Below are 22,892 nucleotides of genomic sequence, written 5' to 3'. Positions count from 1 at the left end.
GAAGACAAAGTGTTTTGATTGTGTCAAATGTTACAGTCAGAAAACTAAATCTTTCTGCCCATGAAAAACAAATTCACAGGAAAGAGCCTGAAGGAAAATGTGTTGTGTGGTCAGTGGTCAAAAACATTTGAAAGGCCACGTGATTTATATTAATAACCATTCCAACAGTGTGCATACCAAGCTCAAGTCAAACAAGTGCAGCGCATGTGGAAAAGCATACGCTATGGTAGCAGGTCATCGGAATCCGTAATCGTCGAGGCATGTATGTCACAAAGAAACCATGGCAACGCACAAGTGTCCTTGGCCTTCTTGTGGAAAGACATTTGCAAAATAAAGTATGGTAAGGGTGGGGGGGGGGGGGGGGTTGGTGAATTGAACAAGGGGGGAGGAGGGGGGGGGGGTGGTGGTGTTGAATTGAATATTTCAATAGTTCGGGTAAAATTTGTTTCCACCTTATATTTACGTTACTGGTTTGACAATGACATTTGGCGCAACTACAACTCAGAACGGGTGGCACAGGCAGGTGAGAACTTTTAGAATATTTTAGCTGAATGTCGCTGAATGTCTAACTGTGTTAGTATTGATGTTAGAAAATTGCAATATCTCTACTCTTTGGTCTTACTGTCATGGAAAATGGTCTTAAGAAGACACGAAGAAAGCTCTGGCAGCATTGAAAGATAGTCGGCTTGGGTTAAATACATATGCAAATGAGTTCGACTGATTTAAACTGTGCCCTGTTCAATTTACCCGACTAGTCGACACATTTGAACTGTTCTTAGATTTCAGGAATCAAGTCCGTGTGTTGACAAAACACATAAGATCCTTTATTTCACTTGCATATATATGTGTAGGTCTAACCCCAATCTTGACATATAACCCCACCGTCTTGGTTGACCGACTTCTATGGGCTAGCATCTAATTCTCATGAGGGTGTCCAACTTACCCCCCCTTTAACCTACATGCTTGATGATGGAAAAAAAAGGCACACTGGGGAAACTCGCTACAGCTGTGAAAGGTGTTTGATGCATTTTAAGTTTCGCGAGCAAATTTGTCGCCATCTGAGACAATATTTTGAGTAAATGTTTGCGCTTACTCTGTGTGGGGTACTTCACTTCTTCTTCTTCTTTTCTTCTTCAGAGTTCCAGAATTTGTCTGGTTACGTGTGAGCTTGTTTGCCCATTTGGGTTTCCCACACTATACTCTGAGAGCATAGTCAGCTCACTCCGCTTTCGTTGGGTAGGCATGCTGGGTATTTTCGTGTTTCCATAACCCACCGAACTCCGACATGGATTACAGGATATTTTCTGTGCACACTTGGTCTTGTGCTTGCGTGTACACACGAAGGGGGTTAAGTCACCAGCAGGTCTGCACATAAGTTGACCTGGGAGATCGGAAACATCTCCACTCACAGGCGGCAGCGACCAGGGCTGAGGTGCACGAAGATCGAAGCGGGTGACAACCATTGGGTGGTAACTTGGTGAGAGTTGTCACCTTCTTGGGGGCTAACCGACTTGGGTCTCTCCCTCCCACTTGGTCGCGGTGCACGAAGCCGTCTCGGTCATTTACCCTACTGTGTCGGAGGTTATAAATAGATTCGGGAAAGTGACTTCAGTGGCCTTAGTGCGCATGCGCTGATCATGGTGTTTACCGTGGAGCCATCGGGAATCCAAGGGAAATAAAAGAAAACTTGACTATAATTATCAGAAAAGGGACGGGCAGTGACCAAAAATAAATGATACAGTACAATATTTGTAAATGTGGAAAAGCACTGAGGCGAAAAACTAACGTGTGTCTGTTTTTGAGCGCTTTTAGGGCACATCAATTAGGGTTGGGGTTGGGTGAAGAGGGAGATGCAAAAAAACAAAAAAAACCTACTGTGAATTTTGATTATTTTTATCAAAATTCTCTTTGTTTTATAAAGTTATATCTGAGGTTTCACAGATTTTCAATGTGCACTGATACACTGGCCTCGAATGAATCCCTCGCTAATGCTTTTAGGTCTACGACCGAACCAAAATCATCCCGTTTCTTAATGTTTTGAGCAATGGGTCTTTTTTTTCTTTACATTTTAATTCAGCTTCATTCTACTCAGAAGAAATTCTTTCAATGTGATGACAAAAACATTAGATAGACGTTTGCTCGGAGAACGTTTGTCAACACAGCAACATTTAAACAAGTCGCGTAAGGCGAAAATACAACATTTAGTCAAGTAGCTGTCGAACTCACAGAATGAAACTGAACGCAATGCAACGCAGCAAGACCGTATACTCGTAGCATCGTCAGTCCACCGCTCATGGCAAAGGAAGTGAAATTGACAAGAAGAGCGGGGTAGTAGTTGCTGCTTTTCAATTCATTTCAGGAGTTATATTCCAAAATGATTGTTGAATTATAGCTTCAATTAAAAGAGAAATGTGTTTTATTTAAGTCTGTTTCACAGTTTGCTAACTTTCTAAAGGACTCAATGCATCAGAAGCTAAATACCCCTGGTTCATAGATCAGGAATGTAAGTTTTCTGTTCCACAGCACTGAAGGTTTGTGAATCCCTGCAAGAGGAGTATAGGAGTATATAAAGATGTGGGTGAGCCGAGTTTACAAATAGCAACTATGATGCCACATTCCCCTGGATGACATGACATGACATTGCTGCCCCCTGTTTGTCACTCTGACATGGTGAAAGGTGGCTGACCTGGCACAACTACATCTCACATGAACCCAGTGTAAGGGATTAACAAAAAAAAGGTATAATTTTTTTTTTTTAAAAAACAGTTGCCAAATTCTTCCTGGGAATCCGTCTCCCACGAAAAAAATCCCACCCCTGGCATTGCCTTCAAACTTCCAGATGTTTGTGCTAACACATGTCGTAAAGTGCATACGGAGTTTCAAGTCGTTTGAGACATTCAATAGGTCTGCTGTTATTTGTAATGTCAGAAAAAGCTTAAATTTTCAAGGTCACAGGTCAGCGTCAAAGGAAAAATTAGACATTTTATATCTTTGACAAAGTTCATCGGATGTGATTGAAACTTTGTAGGATTATTCTTTACATCAAAGTATTTACATCTGTAGCCTTTTACGAACGTTATCAGAAAAACAAGGGAGATAACTAGCCTTTTCTGTTCGGCAACACACAACTTAACGTTGGGCTTTTCTCGGAAACTATAAAAGTGACCGGGCTCAAATTTTATGTGAACGTGACTCATTGTGTTGTGAATAGCAATTTCTTCCTGTCCATCTGATGCCTCATATAATATTCAGAACTGCGAAAGTGACTCGATCGAGCGTTTGCTCTTCTTGTTAATAAGTTGACTCATTCCGAGCGCTGAGCGCAAATGTCGGCCTACGCCTAGCAAAGCTCACTGCCGACACACTTAACTGATCAATGGCTCTTGAAAAAGCATTATTCAAGAATTTGTGTGTGCGTTTAAACAAGTGCGCTCTAAACAGCCAATGTTAAAACTGTTTTCAATTTAAAGGTAAATTGAAGCTTTCATTTTTCTAAATGCATGCTAATTTTAATTTGTTTCTGTTCAATCGGACAGGGTATGTCGCATAACAGCAGAACTAATATCTCTAAATCTAATGACTTGATATTTCGTGTGTAGTTTACGACATGTGTTAGCACAAATCCCTGTATTCGTAAGTTTGAAGGCAATGCGTTTGCGAGTTACTCAAATGTACCATTTTTTGGTCTCATTACCCGTTAAACGGCTTCAAAAACTGCCTTTTATGCCTGCCGAGAGGATTGACGCCTACACCGCTCAGCATGCCATAGCATCCATGTTAGACAAGATATGTGAACAACACTGACTGATTTGGATGCAGATTTGATTGTACTGTCTAAGGACATGCTAAACATGTTTCGATTTAGTTCTGATTTTTTTTTATTTTTTGATCGCGGGAACCTTGATTTTGCTAATTCAATTTTGGGATGTGTCTGTGTTGTAGGTTCCACTGTATTGACAATACGTCATGTAAACTCAATCTGTTTTGTGAACAAGGTATGGTAATTAATGACCTTTTCAGTGAAATACTTGGTTTTACAATCAACAGCCTCATCAGAAAGATCTGACCTAAAACGCATCTGTGTAGTTTTTCTTATGACGAGTAGTTTCAAAAACAGAAGAGTAAAAATGTGGGGTTCTTATCTGATATGAAATAAGAAAGCATGTATTGCACAGGTTGACCCCACAAAATGCAACCCACAAAAATGCTAATTACTCATACAGACTTCCGCCAAATTACTTCATATTTGGTTTACATCAATTTCAGCTTATGCAAGGCCTGTCCACAAAGTGGCAAATTTGCAGGTGTGATTTTTGTGCAACAGATATTTTATATTTCTTTCTTTATTCTTATCATAATTGCATAATATTGCATTCAATTAAGTCAAGTGCATTCTTTAGTTTCAGTCACACTGAGACAGCAATTTTTTCATAACATCTTTTGACAATGGGATAAAGTTCTACACGAGTGAATTCTGAGAACTATAAAAAGGCAAAATCTTTAAACCAAGTACCTCTCAGGCTCTGCGGCTGATATGTCTCATAGTCCAGGAGTAGATGGATGCACCTTTAGTCCATAAGCAAATGCACCAGGTGTTGATGTTGTCATACCAGAAGTCCCAGGTATATAGGCTGACCACCGTGGCTAAACATTATTCAGGTCAATCATTTTTGACTCACATGCGAAGCAAAAGTGAGTCTATGTACTCACCCGAGTCGTCCGTCCGTCCGTCCGTCCCCCCCGTCCGGAAAACTTTAACGTTGGATATTTCTTGGACACTATTCAGTCTATCAGTACCAAATTTGGCAAGATGGTGTATGATGACAAGGCCCCAAAAAACATACATAGCATCTTGACCTTGCTTCAAGGTCAAGGTCGCAGGGGCCATAAATGTTGTCTAAAAAACAGCTATTTTTCACATTTTTCCCATTTTCTCTCAAGTTTTTGAGATTCAATACCTCACCTATATATGATATATAGGGCAAAGTAAGCCCCATCTTTTGATACCAGTTTGGTTTACCTTGCTTCAAGGTCAAGGTCACAGGAGCTCTTCAAAGTTGGATTGTATACATATTTTGAAGTGACCTTGACCCTGAACTATGGAAGATAACTGTTTCAAACTTAAAAAGTATGTGGGGCACATGTTATGCTTTCATCATGAGACACATTTGGTAACATATGATCAAGGTCAAGGTCACTTTGACCCTTATGAAATGTGACCAAAATAAGGTAGTGAACCACTAAAAGTGACCATATCTCATGGTAGAAAGAGCCAATAAGCACCATTGTACTTCCTATGTCTTGAATTAACAGCTTTGTGTTGCATGACCTTGGATGACCTTGACCTTGGTTCAAGGTCACATGTATTTTGGTAGGAAAAATGTGTAAAGCAGTTCTTAGTGTATGATGTCATTGCTAGGTTTAGTTATTTGACCTTGACCCTGAAGGTCAAGGTCATGTAATGGTCAAGGTCAAGCATGTGAGTCGTATGGACTTTGCCCTTCTTGTTAGATCGTTAAGTACACTGAACCTAAAATAACACTGTCAGACAGTACATGTACATAATAGATCGAAGGTATATATACAAATTAGGAAAGAAGTCGTACAGTGTCATTGAGAATATCACCGAGTCTGATAATGAAATTAATTCAGCATTAATTTGCTCCACCTGTACTAACTTATCATAGTTATGAAACAAGTATACAGGCAACAAGTATTGTTGTGTTTAAGGCAAGATTATATTCATAAAGTAACAAACAACATACATATTGTATCTAGAAAACACAGAAACTTCACAATCAACGTTTTCCCCATATATATAACCTGTTTTGGAATCGATCAATCTTCAATTGCACAATAAGATGGATTGCAACTGTCTTTTTTTCATCGTTTACAGATCATATAAACTATCAACTGACTGACCTATTACTTTGTTTGACTTTTTCATAAATAATAAATACACTTCATGTATAACAAAAATGTTTTTTGCATGCATTCCTGATTGTGTGTGTGGATGTGAGACCATGCATGGGGATTTTTATTCTGTGTGTACTATTAACTGCTACATATAAACATACAACTACCTGCTTAGATCAAGAGAAGAAGCACCACCTGCCTGTGTTCTGCTTGGCACGGTTACAGTATGAACGTAGCCTCAATGCTGATTTACAAAATGTAAAAAAATAAATAAAATGAGCAATTAAAAAAATGTACAATGCTTTCAAAAATAAAATGCATATTAACAATTATTATTATCATTATTATTATTATTATGTTCAATAACATAATCATTTAAAACCTTCATAAAAACACAACCAACTCAGGGTCTAACAGACAGAGCCACAAACACCAAGGGCACACACACACACACACACACACACACACACACACACACACACACACACACACACACACACACACACACACATGTACAGTGTACACATGCACACACGCAGACACACGCGTACATAGTACAGCTAGTACAGAAATCTCTGATGCTGGAGATTTCTGTACTATGACTATGTACGCGTGTTTCTGCGTGTGTGCATGTGTACACTGTACATGTGTGTGTGTGTGTGTGTGTGTGTGTGTGTGTGTGTGTGTGTGTGTGTGTGTGTGCCCTTGGTGTTTGTGGCTCTGTCTGTTAGGCCCTGTGTTGGTTGTGTTTTCATGAGGGTTTTAAATGATTATGTTATTGAACCAATTCATGCTATGTTTGTAATATTTCATTTGCATACTAGTTCTATAAATACTGTACTATCATAGCAGACAAAAATGCCCAGAGACAGTTGGCTTATCCGAGAGGAATCGTCAAACAGCTAGTGCAAAGGTGCATAATCATGGCCTATCTATATATATATATACGACTTGTGTCTGTGTGTGTGTGTATCTGTCTGTCTGTGTCTTCGCGATGCACGGCCAAAGTTCTCGATGGATCTGCTTCAAATTTGGTGGGCTTATTCACAGAGACCCCGGACACAACCTGATCGATCAGATATTTCAACACGTGCTCTCAGCGCGCAGCGCTGAACCGATTTTCGTTTTTCACTGCACGTTACTATTTTTAGATCTCCCTTCCTTCGTGCGCCGGCGTCAATTCATATTCCCGTTTGTACGTTACTATATTTAGAAGGTCACTGCACGTTACTATTTTTAGATCTCCCTTCCTTCGTGCGCCGGCGATGCGACGGCCGGGTATTCGGCTCTACTTCTTCCCGGCGAAGCGGGTAATCATCTAGTGTTATATATATATTATAATTAAATATGTTTTGTTTTGTTTTTACAGTTTGTGAATTGGGAATCACAACACCACAAGCAATGATGACTATATTTATAAACGACACCAAACAAAATCACAGCTTATGCAAAGTCCCAGTTATCAAAGCAAACGCCAGGCACCAAGAATCCACAATTTGTTTAATTTAGTCAGGGCGCAACAGGCACTTGACTTGAACCAGAGTGGGTGGGTGCTGGGTTTGGGCTTATCCCGTGCTTTAAAATGATCTATAGCGACATTCTGCAGGTGATTTCTACCCACCACCAGTACCCAACCTCCTCTGTTCTATTGTCAAGTGCCAGTGGTCTGGCAAAAACAAAGTACGAAATGAAAACACACAAAGTGAACCACGGCGATGATACATAGAATTCCTGCTCCACGACAAATCGCACTCCCCCCCCCCCCCCCTCCCTTCCCCCTCCCTCCCCAAGTTCAGAAATTATTTTTACAATCACGTCCAAAATACACTATTATCACATAACAGAATTAGAATGATAACCATCTCTTACGAAGTGCATGAAAAGTAGATCTACTCACTTGACCAGCAAAATGGGGATTGTTGATGACAAAATTCTTCTTCAGTTCAATCCATCGCGCAAGCTCCTCCCCGAAATAACCCCGCCGCGTATCATAGCTGTGTCCACGAGCGAGTTTTTCGTCTCTCCTCTGCCTTGTTCAAAACGGTGTAGTCGGCGGGGAATCATTGCGTTTTGATTTCTTCTTTTGGCTTTGGTCTGAGTTCGATTCAACTGAGTGATCCCGGCCTCCATTTTGTTTTACACAAACTCATGATGACGTATAGTTTGCGAGTGACGTGTCTTTTTGTGCATGATGTGGTGATCTACCTGATCTAAATTTAGATCCAAAAATAGGCCAAGGACCGGCGGGTCCGAGTTAGAAATTAATTCGTAAAAAAATTGCAGTTCTTGACTCCTTGCATGGAAGTCAATGAAACTTGGTATTTATTCAAAGGGATAGACGCCTGAGGTATGACTAAAAGCCCTAGGGGCTACGTGCACCTGGATTTGACAAGTCCAGTATCTTTAATTTAGCTGCCTCGTCTGCAAGACATTTTCAGTAAAATACACGTAAGTACAGTATGTAGGATAAACAGAATACTACATGGCTTGCTGTGTCGTACCAGATTTACACTCGTTGCTTTTTCAAATAGTGAACAGCTCGCTTTCGCTCGCAGTTCAATATTATACTGTTCAAAAAAAGAAACGCATAGTTGCTACTTGCCAAATTTGTTTTATTTTTCGAAAAAATTAACAGAAAATCCAATATTTAGATTATTTGTTTGAAATTTGGTATGGACACAGTTGAATGCACACACAGTTCATTTGCATCTTCAAATCAATCAGTCAATCAATACGATTGGGTGCCGAGGCTGTCAAGTCTGTGGGGGTGTGACTGCCTTGAGCAGCAACAACTGCCCAGCACCTTCTGTTTATGGACTGGATCAGATGCCGGATATCTTGCTGTGGGATGGTGTCCCACTCCTCCTGAAGTGCCTGCAATAGATCGCGGTGATTTGCCGGCGCTTCTTCTCGCCTGCGCACACGTCTGTCCAATTCATCCCAGAGGTGTTCTATCGGGTTCATGTCTGGCGACATGGATGGCCAGGGAAGCACCTGGACATGGTGGTCGGTGAGGAACTGGGTGGTGAGTCGTGCTGTGTGCGGGCGAGCGTTGTCCTGCTGGAATATGGCATCCTGGTCAGCCAGAAGAGGAAGGGCGTGTGGGCGCAGAATTTCCTCCACGTATCGCTGGGCAGTTATGCGCCCTTGGACGTGCACCAGGGTGCTCCTTCCAGCGGTATTGATCGCCCCCCACACCATGACGCCTCCACCACCATGAACGGGTGCCTCATCCACACAGTTGGGCGCGTAACGTTCGTTTACTCTCCGGTAGACCCTCCTCCGACCATCATGTCGCTGGAGCAGGACGTAGGACTCGTCGCTGAACCACACGTGTCTCCAGTGATTCCGGACTGTCCAGCGAAGGTGCTGGTTGCCCCACTGCACTCGGTTCTGGCGATGGCGGCGGGTGAGGACAGCTCCTCTGTGAGGTCTGCGAGCTCTCAAACCAGCTTCATGCAGGCGGTTCCGCACGGTCTGGTCCGATAATCGGTGTGGCCCGGGGAGAGCCTGGACAGAAGATGAGGCCGACAGGAAACGATTCCGGAGGTGGCGGAGCCGTATGAAGCGGTCGTGAGCAGCAGTTGTCGCCCTTGGTCTTCCCGCTCGTGGCAAGTCAGCAACGGAGCCAGTGGCTTGAAACCTGACCCACAGTCTACTGATGGTGCTCTGGGACACGTGGAAGTGCCTGGCGATTGCACTTTGACTTTGGCCTGCTTGTAAACGACCCAATGCAATTTGGCGGTCTTCTCTGCTCAATCGGGCCATCTTTCGTCGCTGAATTGTCGTCTGATTTCTTTGTGGCGAACAATCCGCTTTTATGGGTTTTGGAAGACATGGTGAGAGCTCAATATTCCCCGAGTTTCACGAGATTACACTGAAGCATGACGAGTGGTCATGCCAAATGAGCAATTTTGACATTGTAGCCACTGATAACGCATGCGTCACGTGCAGAGCTCACTTGTGGCAATGGACGAAAGGTCGACGACCAGATAAACATTTTCTGCAGTTTGGTGGACATCCTTGTAGCCATATAACTAAATTAACCAAGTATTACAAGCTATGCGTTTCTTTTTTTGAACAGTATAAAAAAAAAAAACTCGTGTAAATTTGGTACGACACAGCAAGCCATGTAGTATTCTCTATGTCTTTTTGTGCATGATGTGGTGATCTACCTGATCTAAATTTAGATCCAAAAATAGGCCAAGACCAGGCAGGTCCGAGTACGAAATTAATTCGTAAAACAATCGCAGTTCTTGACTCTTTGGGTGCAAGTCAATGAAACTTGGTAGTTCTTCTAACGGATAGCTGCCTGAGGTATGACTAAAAGCCCCAGGGGCTCCGTGCACCTGGATTTGACAAGTCCAGTATCTTTAATGCATTGCCACAATACAAATCTAACTACAAGCCTTATTTTGAACAAACTCTTAATTGCACCACACTGACCACCAAAGTGTTCAGTATTGTAGATGAACTCGTTTGCGAGTTGCCTGGAACACGGTTTTTTAATAACATCTCTCGATCTTCACATATTTTGTCATGTGAATAAGAACAGAACAAGTTCGTCAAACATATTTCTTATTTTATCTGCATTGAATGAATTTACAACGTCCTTCTTGTTAATTGATTATTCATAAAGACTACTTGTACTGAAGAAAATGTTTCCCCCTTTCAACGGGTGGAGTAGTGCGCCGGAGTAGTGTCCCTTGCGTAGAAACGTGGGCGAATAACACGATCTGCGCGTGCGGTGAAATCAACCGGAAAAGGAAAAAGACATAAACATGCCGAAAAACGATATGCGCATCACCCGGAAAAGGAAATAAGTCGAATCTGCTCGCGATAAAAGATGTGCGCATGTGCGAGATCTAAAATGGGCGCGGAACTGTTAACTGGTGTATTGAGGAAGAGTTGCTTCCTATCTTTGAGACTTGCCTACAAAGCGCAGGTCTGGGGGAACTGACTTCATCATTTCACGTTGACCCGCGTGGCTTTGACTGAATGACGCAAGCAAACATAAAATAAACTCGCACAACAATAGCCAAACGGAATGAACAGTAACAAGGGAAACACAAGAAGAAAACTAAGCCAGAATCCAAATCAAGCAAGAAAAAGAATACCATTTCCAGCCACCCCCCCCCCCCCCCCCCACACACACACACACACACACATAACAACACACAATACAACACACGCACACACACGCGCGCGCGCGCACCCACGCGCGTAAACACACACACACACACACACACACACACACACACACACACACACACACACACACACACACACACACACACACACACACACACACACACTTGTCAAAAGCTAACAGGATGAAACTTGACTTACAAGTTACATCAAAACAGCTTGGAATGTTACACCGAGACTACTTTAATCACTCTTTGGAAGCCGAGACCAGCGAACAATAAAATGCATACGTCAAGTGTGACATCATTATGTACGTACGTCAGAACACTTAGTTCCTTTCGCTTGACCTGGAAATCAGACAGCACGAATCTGTGAAGAAGAAAAACATGGTTATTGTCACATTTTACCACATTGTCGTAGGCGTGGCGATAAGCGACGGTAAACTTGTACATATACCTTTGCATGCGCGTGCGAGCGTGTGTGTGTGTGTGTGACAGTACGCGTGCGTGTCTATGCCTGTGTCCATCTGTGTCTGTGTCTGTGCCATATTCGTAGCGTTCATTAATTAATTCATATTGTTTACATGTGCCAATAATGTTATAAAACTGTACCTAAGGGGATATAATAACGATTGGCTGTCGCTTTCGAATACAGAAAAAATTATGTCAGTATTTCAAAGTGGTGTTGATAGTGTCGAATGTAAACAGAACAGTCTCAACCGCCATCTTTGGAACGAAGAAGGAAAGAGGAAGAAGTACAAACATACTCGCAAAAAACGATCTGCGCACGCGTTCAAATCAACGAGGAAAAAAGGGATAATACACCAGTTAACAGTTTCGGCGTTTACATGGAACGAAGAAGGAAAGCGGAAGAGGAAGACGTACTAACATACTCGCAAAAAACGATCTGCGCACGCGTTCAAATCAACGGGGGAAAAAAAGGAAAATCGCGTGTTTGTGTGCCCGATGTAATGCTTAGAACCTTTACACTCTTTCTTCGAACACTCAAAAGCAACTTCAGGGCTGGAAGACTACAAAATTGCACTTTCTGCCGACTGAATCTGCGCTTTCTCAAATCAACCGGAACAGGAAGCAGACGAAAAAACTCTCGAAAAAACGATCTGCGGATGCGCATTTTCTCAAAAACAGGAAAACGGAAGAGGAAGAAGAAACAAAAGTGCTCGTAGAAAAAGATGTGCGCATGTGCGAATCTAAAATGGCCGCGGAACTGTTAATCGGTGTATCGCGTGTTTGTGTGCCCGATGTAATCCTTTGAACCTTTACACTCTTTCTTCGAACACTCAAAAGCAACTTCAGGGCTGGAAGACTACAAAATACACCAGTTAACAGTTTCGGCACTTACATGGTTCAAAGAAGGAAAACTCACGTGATACCCAAAGCGATTCTGGTTGGACGAGAAATTTCGACGAGCAACCGCTGCATCGTCTGCTCAACGTGATGGAAGCAATTGAACGGGACGGTGTGTTTTCCTCTACGTTATAACAAAAACCTCACGTTACATCCAAATTAACGATGGCGTCAACATGCTGTGTTATTGGTTGCAGTAATGGGAGTAACCGACTTAAAAAATGGTGGTCGGAAGATTGCAAAATGTATTCATTACGTGCCTCGACGGTCGTTACTGAGTGTGTGGTTGCGAACCACCATTCAGGTGGGCATTTGTTATCAAGTTCAAGTTTTTATTGGTCCATAACCCATGGGGGCATTTTGAACAATAAATACAATCAATACAATCATGATATATGCTAATATAATAAATAAAATTAAAAAAAATTAAAAAAAAGTTATGAAAAGCTGTTACAAATTCTATTAATAAAGTCCAAAATATTCTTTAGCAATTTCTTTTTTTTAGTAGCAAACAACTTTTTAAATTTAAGTGCATTAGGTTTTTTCCAATAGTAAGGTGGTAACAACTCAGCTCTTTCTTCCTTGGAAAAATCACAGACAAATAAATAATGGAATTCATCACCTATGTCTTGTGATACACATTTGGTGCAAGTTCTTTCTGACCTCGGGATGTTAAGATAACGTTATTTCTGACAGGCAAATTGTTGTTTAATGTTCTAAACGTCATCATTGAAACACATTGCTGATTATGGCAGGTGTGTGACATAGTCTTCACATGCAAAAATATCTTTAAACATTCGATAATTCCAAAACATATTTTTTGTTCCAATTTCTGTAAACCATTTATGGATATACTGGTCATACAAGCTTCTTTTTACTTTCTGTTTAAACCATGCGCTTGAGTATTGAACATTTTCTTGAAAAGTCCAAAGGCCAGAGAGACCAATTTCATTTAAGGTTTTTTCAATAAAACATAAATAATTAGATTCAATCATCTTGTTGATATACAATTTATAAGTAAAGCAATACACAATACTTGAAAATTTATTTTTATGAATAGGACTAATCAGTTTATACCAATAGCAAAGCATTCTACATTTCATATTAACATCTAGTGGATATCTTCCAAGTTCACCAAATATCATAGCATTTGGAGTTGATTTTTTTAGTTTGAAAACAATTTTATAAAAACGCAATTGAAGTTTAATAGCAAGTTCACAGGAACCAAAACCCCATACTTCACATCCGTATAGTAAAATTGGAGCAATCATTTTATCGAACAGGTCAACTTGTATGTCCACAGGCAGTGACAATTGTCTACAAGTACGCAAAAGAACAAACATTGCCCTTGAGGCACGATCATATAGATGTATTATTATAATTAATCTTAATGCCCAAGTACATCACATCAAACACTACTTCGATTAAATTGCCATTATACGTAAACAATGGTTTATTTCTAATTTTACCTCTGGAAAAAACTATAACTTTCGTTTTGTTTACATTAATATTTAGACGCCATTTTAAACAGTATTCGTGCATTTTGTTCAAACATTCTTGTAGGGTTTTTTCAGACTCTGAGCAGATCACAGTATCATCCGCATACAGTAATAAAAACATTTGAAACAAAGCATTTACATCAGTACCATCCATTCCAACCACAACAGCCTCTCTTGACATAGATTGTAAACCATTACTGTTTTCCAACAGAAAAGGCTTTAGATCATTTAAAAATAGAGCAAAAAACAGCGGTGACAGGTTTTCCCCTTGTCTAACTCCACACAAATATCGCCTGTGTGTCGTGTTTTGACAAACTTTTAGTACGACTGATGTGAGCCGAATTTACTGGGGAAAGTTCAATGAATGCAAAAAGGTATGCCAAATAGTAGTGTGTCATGTTTCCTTTGCGTTGGGTTGTGGTGAAATACACAGCGGTTATCTGTTTGCGAGTTGCCTGGAACACGGTTTTTTAATAACATCTCTCGAACTTCACATATGTTGTCATGTGAATAAGAACAGAACAAGTTTGTCAAACATATTTCTTATTTTATCTACATTGAATGAATTTACAACGTCCTTTTTGTTAATTGTTTATTCATAACTAGATGATTACCCGCTTCGCCGGGTACCGGCTTCGCCGGGAAGAAGTAGAGCCGACTACCAGGCTGCGCCTGGGACCCGGCTTTGCCGGGTGTACGCCGGCAAAGCCGGCGCACGAAGGAAAGAAGATAAACGCGCAAAACACCGGAGACCTTCTAAAAATAGTAACGTGCAGTGACCTTCTAAAAATAGTAAAGGAATGGTAATATCCGCGCGCCATACGAAGGAAGGGAGGTAAACGCTGAAAACACTGGAGAAGATAAGGAAGAGTTACTGGTAGTGGATCTAGAAAAAAAAACAAAATCGGTTCAGCGCTGCGCGCTCAGAGCACGTGTTGAAATATCTCATCGACCAGGTTGTGTCCCGGGTGTACCTGAATATGGCCACAAAATTTGAAACAGATCCATCGAGAACCTTGGCCGCGCATCGCGAACAGACACACACACAGACATAAGTCGTATAGAAGTCTACTTGTACTGAAGAAAATGTTTCCCCCTTTCAACGGGTGGAGTAGTGCGCCGGAGTAGTGTCCCTTGCGTAGAAACGTGTGCGAATAACACGATCTGTGCATGCGGTGAAATCAACCGGAAAAGGAAAAAGACATAAACATGCCGAAAAACGATATGCCGAAAAACGATATGCGCATCACCCGGAAAAGGAAATAGGTCGAATCTGCTCGCGATAAAAGAAGTGCGCATGTGCGAGATCTAAAACGGCCGCGGAACTGTTAACTGGTGTATGGCACTTTTTGCCGACTGAATCTACGCTTTCTCAAATCAACCGGAACAGGAAGAAGAAGAAAAAACTTTCGAAAAAAACGATCTGCGGATGCGCATTTTCTCAAAAGCAGGAAACCGGAAGAACTCAGAACTTTAGAACTCAGAACTTTATTACATAAGGATAAAGGTTTTAGGCTTAGCCTAATCTTCCAACCTGTCCTTAGAAGAGGAAGAAGGAGCAAACGTGCTCGTAGAAAAAGATGTGCGCATGTGCGAATCTAAAATGGCCGCGGAACTGTTAATCGGTGTATAGTGAAATAATAAATAACACACTCACTCACTCACTCACTGATTCTCTTCCACCCTCCCTCCTTCACTTACTAACTCACTCTCGCTCGCTCACTCACTCTCACTCACTCACTCACTAACTCATTCAATCAATCAATCAATCAATCAATCAATCTATAAACAACACTCTGCACAGAAAGGATCCATGCTGTTAATGTTGAGTTTGTGTTCAAATGGAGGGGTCTTAATTATCGCATGACGCCAAAAGCCTGGCAAGCAGATCTGAGATGGTTATTGCCGAATCGTTTGCAGGAGAAGCCCTGCGTCTTTAATGTTTTTGGGTTTTTTGGCTTATGAGCAGGTGTGGGCGCTTGCATATCCCCCGGGCACAGACAGGGATGCAGCCTTCAGAGCAACGTTGACGGCCCCTGCTTCAACCCCAAGGCCACCTGCACTGAGGATAAAGGAGTCTGCAGTGCGTGGCGTGATCATCTCCCGAATTAGCCCCGTGGACGTAACGTCATACAGTGGAACCCCTTTAACAAAAACCAAACCCCCCCCCCCCCCCCCTTGAGCCCTGCTTCAACCCCAAGGCCACCTGTACTTGCGAATAAAGAAGTCTGCAGTGCGTGGATTGATCACCTCCCGAATTAGCCCCGCGGACGTAACGTCATACAGTGGAACCCCCTTTAACAACAACAACAAAACACTCCCCCCCCCCCCCCCCCTCGAGCCCTGCTTCAACCCCAAGGCCACCTGTATACTTGCGGATAAAGAAGTCTGCAGTGCATGCGTGGATTGATCACCTCCCGAATTAGCCCCGTGGACGTTAAGGTGGCATGGTGCTTAATTGAGCCCCAAGTCGGCGAAAGCTTTTTTTTTTGTTACCATAAACTCAGTGCTAAATCTTCTTGCGACAAGTTAAGGACAGGCTTAACGGCATACAGTAGACCTCCTGTAAAGAAACTCCGCCTCCCCCTCCCCCTCCCCTCCCCCCCCCCCCCCCCCCCACCCCCGCCGCCTGATTTAAGACTGTATCTCTTTGAAGACCTCTGCAGCTTGTTCTGTTCATATATTATCTGTATGTTTACCTCCATTTCAAGACGCTGTCTTCTTTACGGCGTGGTTAAATGTACGTGTGTGTGTGTGTGTGTGTGTGTGTGTGTGTCTGTGTGTCTGTGTCTGTGTCTGTGTCTGTGTCTGTGTGTTCGTCTTGGGTAAATACAATATAACATTTGCGCGTCCAAGTGTATTGGTTTGTACTTTGGTAAAGACATGTCATAGCGATACTGTTTTTCAGAATTGAAAGATGGCGAGAAGTGCAATAAAGATACTTATACACTGTGCCTGGACGGGGCCAAATGTGCATTAACCAATCAGGGGTCCTGCTGCTGCGTTCGTGGGGCGAGTAACCACAGCTATACATGCAGTAAGTAGTTGAACACGCAAGCAAGCAGATCATCACATTATACTTTGTTTGAGTTTGGTCTCTCTCTCTCTCTCTCTCTCTCTCTCTCTCTCTCTCTCTCTCTCTCTCTCTCTCTCTCTCTCTCTCTCTCTCTCTCTCTCTCTCTCTCTCTCTCTCTCTCTCTCTCTCTCTCTCTCTCTCTCTCTCTCTATCTCTCTCTCTCTGTTTGTTTTATAGTCTGTTAATCGTTTGCTTGTTTGTGGTTTGTTTTTATTACTTCTGTAATTGATATTCCAACATTTTTAAAACGTATTATCATTAGATTAAACCCTCCCATGGGCGAGGGCTGGATGTAAAAAAGCACCTGTTTGCTTATGCCATTACCCTCGTTAATAAAGAATTTGTCATTGTCATTCTCTCTCTCTCTCTCTCTCTCTCTCTCTCTCTCTCTCTCTCTCTCTCTCTCTCTCTCTCTCTCTCTCTCTCTCTCTCTCTCTCTCTCTCTCTCTCTCTTCATGTAGTAGTAGTTATTATAGTAGATTTAGTCCCTCTTTAGATGCAAAAAGTATGCCTATGCTTATGCTGTTACCCTCGTAAAATAAAGAATTCTCTCTCTCTCTCTCTCTCTCTCTCTCTCTCTCTCTCTCTCTCTCTCTCTCTCTCTCTCTCTCTCTCTCTCTCTCTCTCTCACCTCTTTCCGAGTGTTCCCATCACAGCCCAGACCCTCTATTAGTTCATGCTGTCTTTTACCTTCACCTTCCCTGGATCACGCTTTGGACCACACAGTCCGGATGGCGTGGGTCGTGTACGACCCATACTTTCCAAATAAGGATTCAACGTAAACTGCATATGGATCGTACACGACCCACGCCATGCGAATAGGCACAAACGTTTTGCCGCATCTTGCAGAGTATGGGTCGTACATGACCCACGCCATCCAAATAAAAAAACAAGTCGCGTAAGGCGAAAATACAATATTTAGTCAAGTAGCTGTCGAACTCACAGAATGAAACTGAACGCAATGCCATTTTACTCGTAGCATCGTCAGGCCACCGCTCATGGCAAAGGCAGTGAAATTGACAAGAAGAGCGGGGTAGTAGTTGCGCTAAGAAGGATAGCACGCTTTTCTGTACCTCTCTTTGTTTTAACTTTCTGAGCGTGTTTTTAATCCAAACATATCATATCTATATGTTTTTGGAATCAGGAACCAACAAGGAATAAGATGAAAGTGTTTTTAAATTGATTTGGACAATTTAATTTTGATAATAATTTTTATATATTTAATTTTCAGAGCTTGTTTTTAATCCGAATATAACATATTTATATGTTTTTGGAATCAGCAAATGATGGAGAATAAGATAAACGTAAATTTGGATCGTTTTATAAATTTTTATTTTTTTTTACAATTTTCCGATTTTTAATGACCAAAGTCATTAATTAATTTTTAAGCCACCAAGCTGAAATGCAATACCGAACCCCGGGTTTCGTCGAAGATTACTTGACCAAAATTTGAACCAATTTGGTTGAAAAATGAGGGCGTGACAGTGCCGCCTCAACTTTCACGAAAAGCCGGATATGACGTCATCAAAGACATTTATCAAAAAAATGAAAAAAACGTTCGGGGATTTCATACCCAGGAACTCTCATGTCAAATTTCATAAAGATCGGTCCAGTAGTTTAGTCTGAATCGCTCTACACACACACACACACACGCACGCACGCACACACGCACGCACATACACCACGACCCTCGTTTCGATTCCCCCTCGATGTTAAAATATTTAGTCAAAACTTGACTAAATATAAAAACACGTACAATCCCTTACGTAAATCCATATGGGTCGTCCACGACCCACATCATACAGACTGTGTAGTTCAAAATATGTCATCGTTGGTTTTTTTTTAAATGTAAATTTTTTTTACAAATGTAACCTTTCACAAGTCAATGGGATGGTCGTATGGTGATTGGAGGTTACATGAAGTTTCAATTAACATCTCCAAATAGTTTCAGGGATAAAGACGATTTTGTGATGCTCTGTGTCGTCCACGAGCCACGAAGCACGGCGAAGGTTAATCAAATGTTCCTCTCGTTTTCAGCGGAGAGTCCAGAATGCATTCCTACCGGGTGTACTTGTCAGAACTACGCCGGTGTCCTGGTCTCGGACATGTTCGTCGGAGAGCATTGTCACGGCGACTCTACCACCAAAATTTGTCGCGGACTCGTCCCCGTAAACGCTAACATAACAGTCGTCGAGAGCAGCAGCACTCCGGGATTCAATGACACCAGCCCTGACATTGTCGACATGTATGACAACCGTGGCGGCGCAAGGTTCTCTGCTCCTTGGTTTAATGTGGCGTGTGCTGCTTTCGGTGTCCTGGTGACGCTTTAGCCGAAGAAGAAAATCACGGTGATGAATTAAAGGCACAGCAAGCCTCTCGTAAACCATCACAGATACTGTCAGGCTTTTACACACATTACACTCACCATTTCATTTGAACACTCACCGCTTGAGAACATACTACGTAAAGAGCGAGCAATTTTCAAAGAATTTATTTTTGCGTGGTTTATCTTACCCCTGAGCCATCGTGAACCCGTGTGATCCAGTTTCCTTTTTTTGACTCACATGCGAAGCAAAAGTGAGTCTATGCACTCACCCGAGTCGTCCGTCCGTCCGTCCGGACGTCCGTCCGGAAAACTTTAACGTTGGATATTTCTTGGACACTATTCAGTCTATCAGTACCAAATTTGGCAAGATGGTGTATGATGACCAGGCCCCAAAAAACATACATAGCATCTTGACCTTGCTTCAAGGTCAAGGTCGCAGGGGCCATAAATGTTGTCTAAAAAACAGCTATTTTTCACATTTTTCCCATTTTCTCTCAAGTTTTTGAGATTCAATACCTCACCTATATATGATATAATTATAGGGCAAAGTAAGCCCCATCTTTTGATACCAGTTTGGTTTACCTTGCTTCAAGGTCAAGGTCACAGGAGCTCTTCAAAGTTGAATTGTATACATATTTTGAAGTGACCTTGATCCTGAACTATGGAAGATAACTGTTTCAAACTTAAAAATTATGTGGGGCACATGTTATGCTTTCATCATGAGACACATTTGGTCACATATGATCAAGGTCAAGGTCACTTTGACCCTTATGAAATGTGACCAAAATAAGGTAGTGAACCACTAAAAGTGACCATATCTCATGGTAGAAAGAGCCAATAAGCACCATTGTACTTCCTATGTCTTGAATTAACAGCTTTGTGTTGCATGACCTTGGATAACCTTGACCTTGGGTCAAGGTCACATGTATTTTGGTAGGAAAAATGTGTAAAGCAGTTCTTAGTGTATGTCATTGCTAGGTTTAGTTATTTGACCTTGACCCTGAAGGTCAAGGTCATGTAAAGGTCAAGGTCAAGCATGTGAGTCGTATGGGCTTTGCCCTTCTTGTTTCACAATGTAGTCGTCAGTTTGTGATTTCAATGCGACTCGCTGTAAGCTTATTTGCAATATCACGTTAGTATGTACCTCTGAATCTAAACGCAACAAACGGCTGCGATTCACACGAACTCTAGCGATGGCTTTTGACTGTTCAGAGGAACTGGCGATAGGCATAACCGTCGTCTGCTACGAGAACCACGACCTTGCGTGACCCTGCTTCCGGGCTTTTCTTTGTTCAAACTTTCAAAACATCGAATTGTACTGATCTTGTCTTTATGAAAAACTTCTTTTTTTTTAATGATTTAAGAATGTTTGTGTAACAAGCTGTCAATTTATTATTGAGATTTTAAAAGTTAGGTCTAGCACCAAAACGCACCATCCGATTGTCTGATCAGACAATTCGCAAAATTAATTCTTTGAACATTATTCGCTTTTTACGTAGGGCACCTAGGATGTTCTCAAGCGGTGAGTGTTTAAACGCAAGGGTGTTTGTACTGTGTGTAAAAGTCTGACAGTATCTGTGATGGTTTACGGGAGGCGTACTGTGCCTTTAACATCCTAACGTGAAGCATAAATGCATACTTTCAGATTACTCCCATCACAAAATGCAAATGGTCCTGAAAAGGTAAATGGTTCAAACAAGAACAACAAACAAGTCAAATGAACATTGACTTTTGTTTAAGCATTCTACCTGTCCAAGATAACTTGCACGCAGTCTTAGATAACTTGCATGCAGTCTTAGATAACGTGCATGCAGTCTTAGATAACTTGCATGCAGTCTTAGATAACTTGCATGCAAGTTAATTGCATGCAGTCGGTGATAACTTGCATGCAGTCGGTGATGTTTGTTCTGTAAGCTCCCAGACTTTTCTGTCATGTTCACCATTCACCTGAAAAAACTATTTTTATTTCAATCAAAACAAGTCTTTTTCTCGATATTGTCAACACTACTGTGAACGATAAGTTTTGTGATGAATAAGAAAGATTTGAACAATTAAAAACCTGTGGTATACAGCCAGCACTAACCATACACACCTGCACATACACATAACAAATGTGAAAAAGGGTTAAAAGAATAAATAATCTCAATAAATTGTATACCCCCAAAGAAGCAAGAATTCGTGCGGCTGTAAGTTTCCGAATCTTGGGGGGTGGGGGCTGAGAACGCTTCAAGGGCAGCTTTCGTTTCTTTGGTTGATCATTTTCTGATGTACCTGCACTCAAAGGGTCAGGGTTCTCCTCACTTGGCCATCCATCTTTAAAATGCTGCAATAAAAAAGGGCTCATTAAAAAAAAAAACAGTGGACTGGAGGCATTTATAATATCTGTCACATATTATAGTCCTGAACAGTGAAAATAATGTAGACTGCTATTCTTAACAGCCCATCAGAATAAGACTTAGAAAACTCAAAGTGCAATATTTAATTTATACTGTCACTCAGTGTGACAAAATTAGTATCATAGAGTGAGCAAGTTATTGCTTCATCTTCCTTTTTTCAACATTCTCTCTCTGTGATTTCGTTAAACTGAGTAGGGAGATAACTGAGTGCACATTTAACTGGGCAGTGTCAACTGCATGTAATTCTCAGATTACTCCCATCACAACATGCAAATGGTCCTGACAAGGTAAATGGTTAAACAAGAACAACAAACAAACAAATGAACATTGACCTTCGCTAAGTGTATGTCTTACTCTTAGATAACTTGCATGAATGTGTGGTGTGATTCTGCTGCTCACTTTCCTTTTCTTTGTGACAACTCGAAACGATTTTGAAGAAGACCAATAATTAACTAGAACAGGGGCGGACGAGGGGGGGGGGGGGGCACAGGGGGCACGTGCCCCCCCCCCGAAAAAAAAAAGAAAAAAAAAGAAGAACAAAAAAAGATTTTTCTATGCTGATTTTATGACCATTTCTAAGTTCAAATGGCACCAGATGGCACCATTTTGCTTCTTTGGGCAAATTTTTTTTCCGGGGGGGCATGCCCCCGGACCCCCCTAGCAAATTCGGGCGCTTCGCGCCCATCACATTCACTTTCGATTCAAAGTGCCCCCCCCCTTACAAAGCAACTGATCCGCCCCTGTAGAATATTAGTACAAAGCGTACACCTGGGGATCGATGAGGATATCTGGAATCTGATGTGCATGTTCCCCATGCACAACGTTTAAGGCCCATGTAACGTTCAGCAAATGGACGAATTCGATCTAAAACACCCATGCCACAACAATGTGTTTATGTCAACATCGCAGCCATTTTCCTTTGACCCGGTGATAGGCGGCGCAACTCGTACGCAGACACTATTTTGAAACGCGGTTGCTTCCCTTGTTATTTCCGAACATCGTCTATAATTGCTTTAGAAAATTGGAGCTGTAGTTTTTGTTCTTTTTCTTACAGTGACGTTAGATGGGACATAATTATATACTCGACGGAACAGAGGACATCGTTGGAACTAAACATAATCTCTGTACAATAGCCGTAGACATGCTTATCTCGGCTCTTTTCTT

General features: G+C 41.7%; 1 protein-coding gene and 1 long non-coding RNA gene across 2 annotated transcripts; one reads left to right on the top strand and one right to left on the bottom strand.

The window, feature by feature from the left end:
• Positions 1-5,303: 5,303 nt before the first annotated feature.
• On the bottom strand, positions 5,304-22,126 carry LOC138969030 (uncharacterized). Its single transcript, XR_011456352.1, has 3 exons — positions 21,491-22,126; positions 20,234-21,279; positions 5,304-5,329 (listed from the first exon to the last, which is right to left on the bottom strand). It is a non-coding gene; the product is annotated as an uncharacterized lncRNA (long non-coding RNA).
• On the top strand, positions 11,257-19,935 carry LOC138969029 (uncharacterized). Its single transcript, XM_070341719.1, has 4 exons — positions 11,257-11,502; positions 15,900-16,013; positions 16,839-16,967; positions 19,044-19,935. The coding sequence occupies exons 1-4, from the start codon at positions 11,451-11,453 to the stop codon at positions 19,334-19,336; spliced, it is 588 nt and encodes a 195-aa protein (XP_070197820.1). The 5' UTR covers positions 11,257-11,450; the 3' UTR covers positions 19,337-19,935.
• Positions 22,127-22,892: the final 766 nt, after the last annotated feature.

The sequence above is a fragment of the Littorina saxatilis genome, linkage group LG6 (assembly GCF_037325665.1).
Source record: "Littorina saxatilis isolate snail1 linkage group LG6, US_GU_Lsax_2.0, whole genome shotgun sequence".
In the NCBI taxonomy this organism is placed as follows: domain Eukaryota; kingdom Metazoa; phylum Mollusca; class Gastropoda; order Littorinimorpha; family Littorinidae; genus Littorina; species Littorina saxatilis.
Note: the sequence above shows the minus strand (reverse complement) of the source record. Positions and strands in the feature narration are given on the sequence as shown.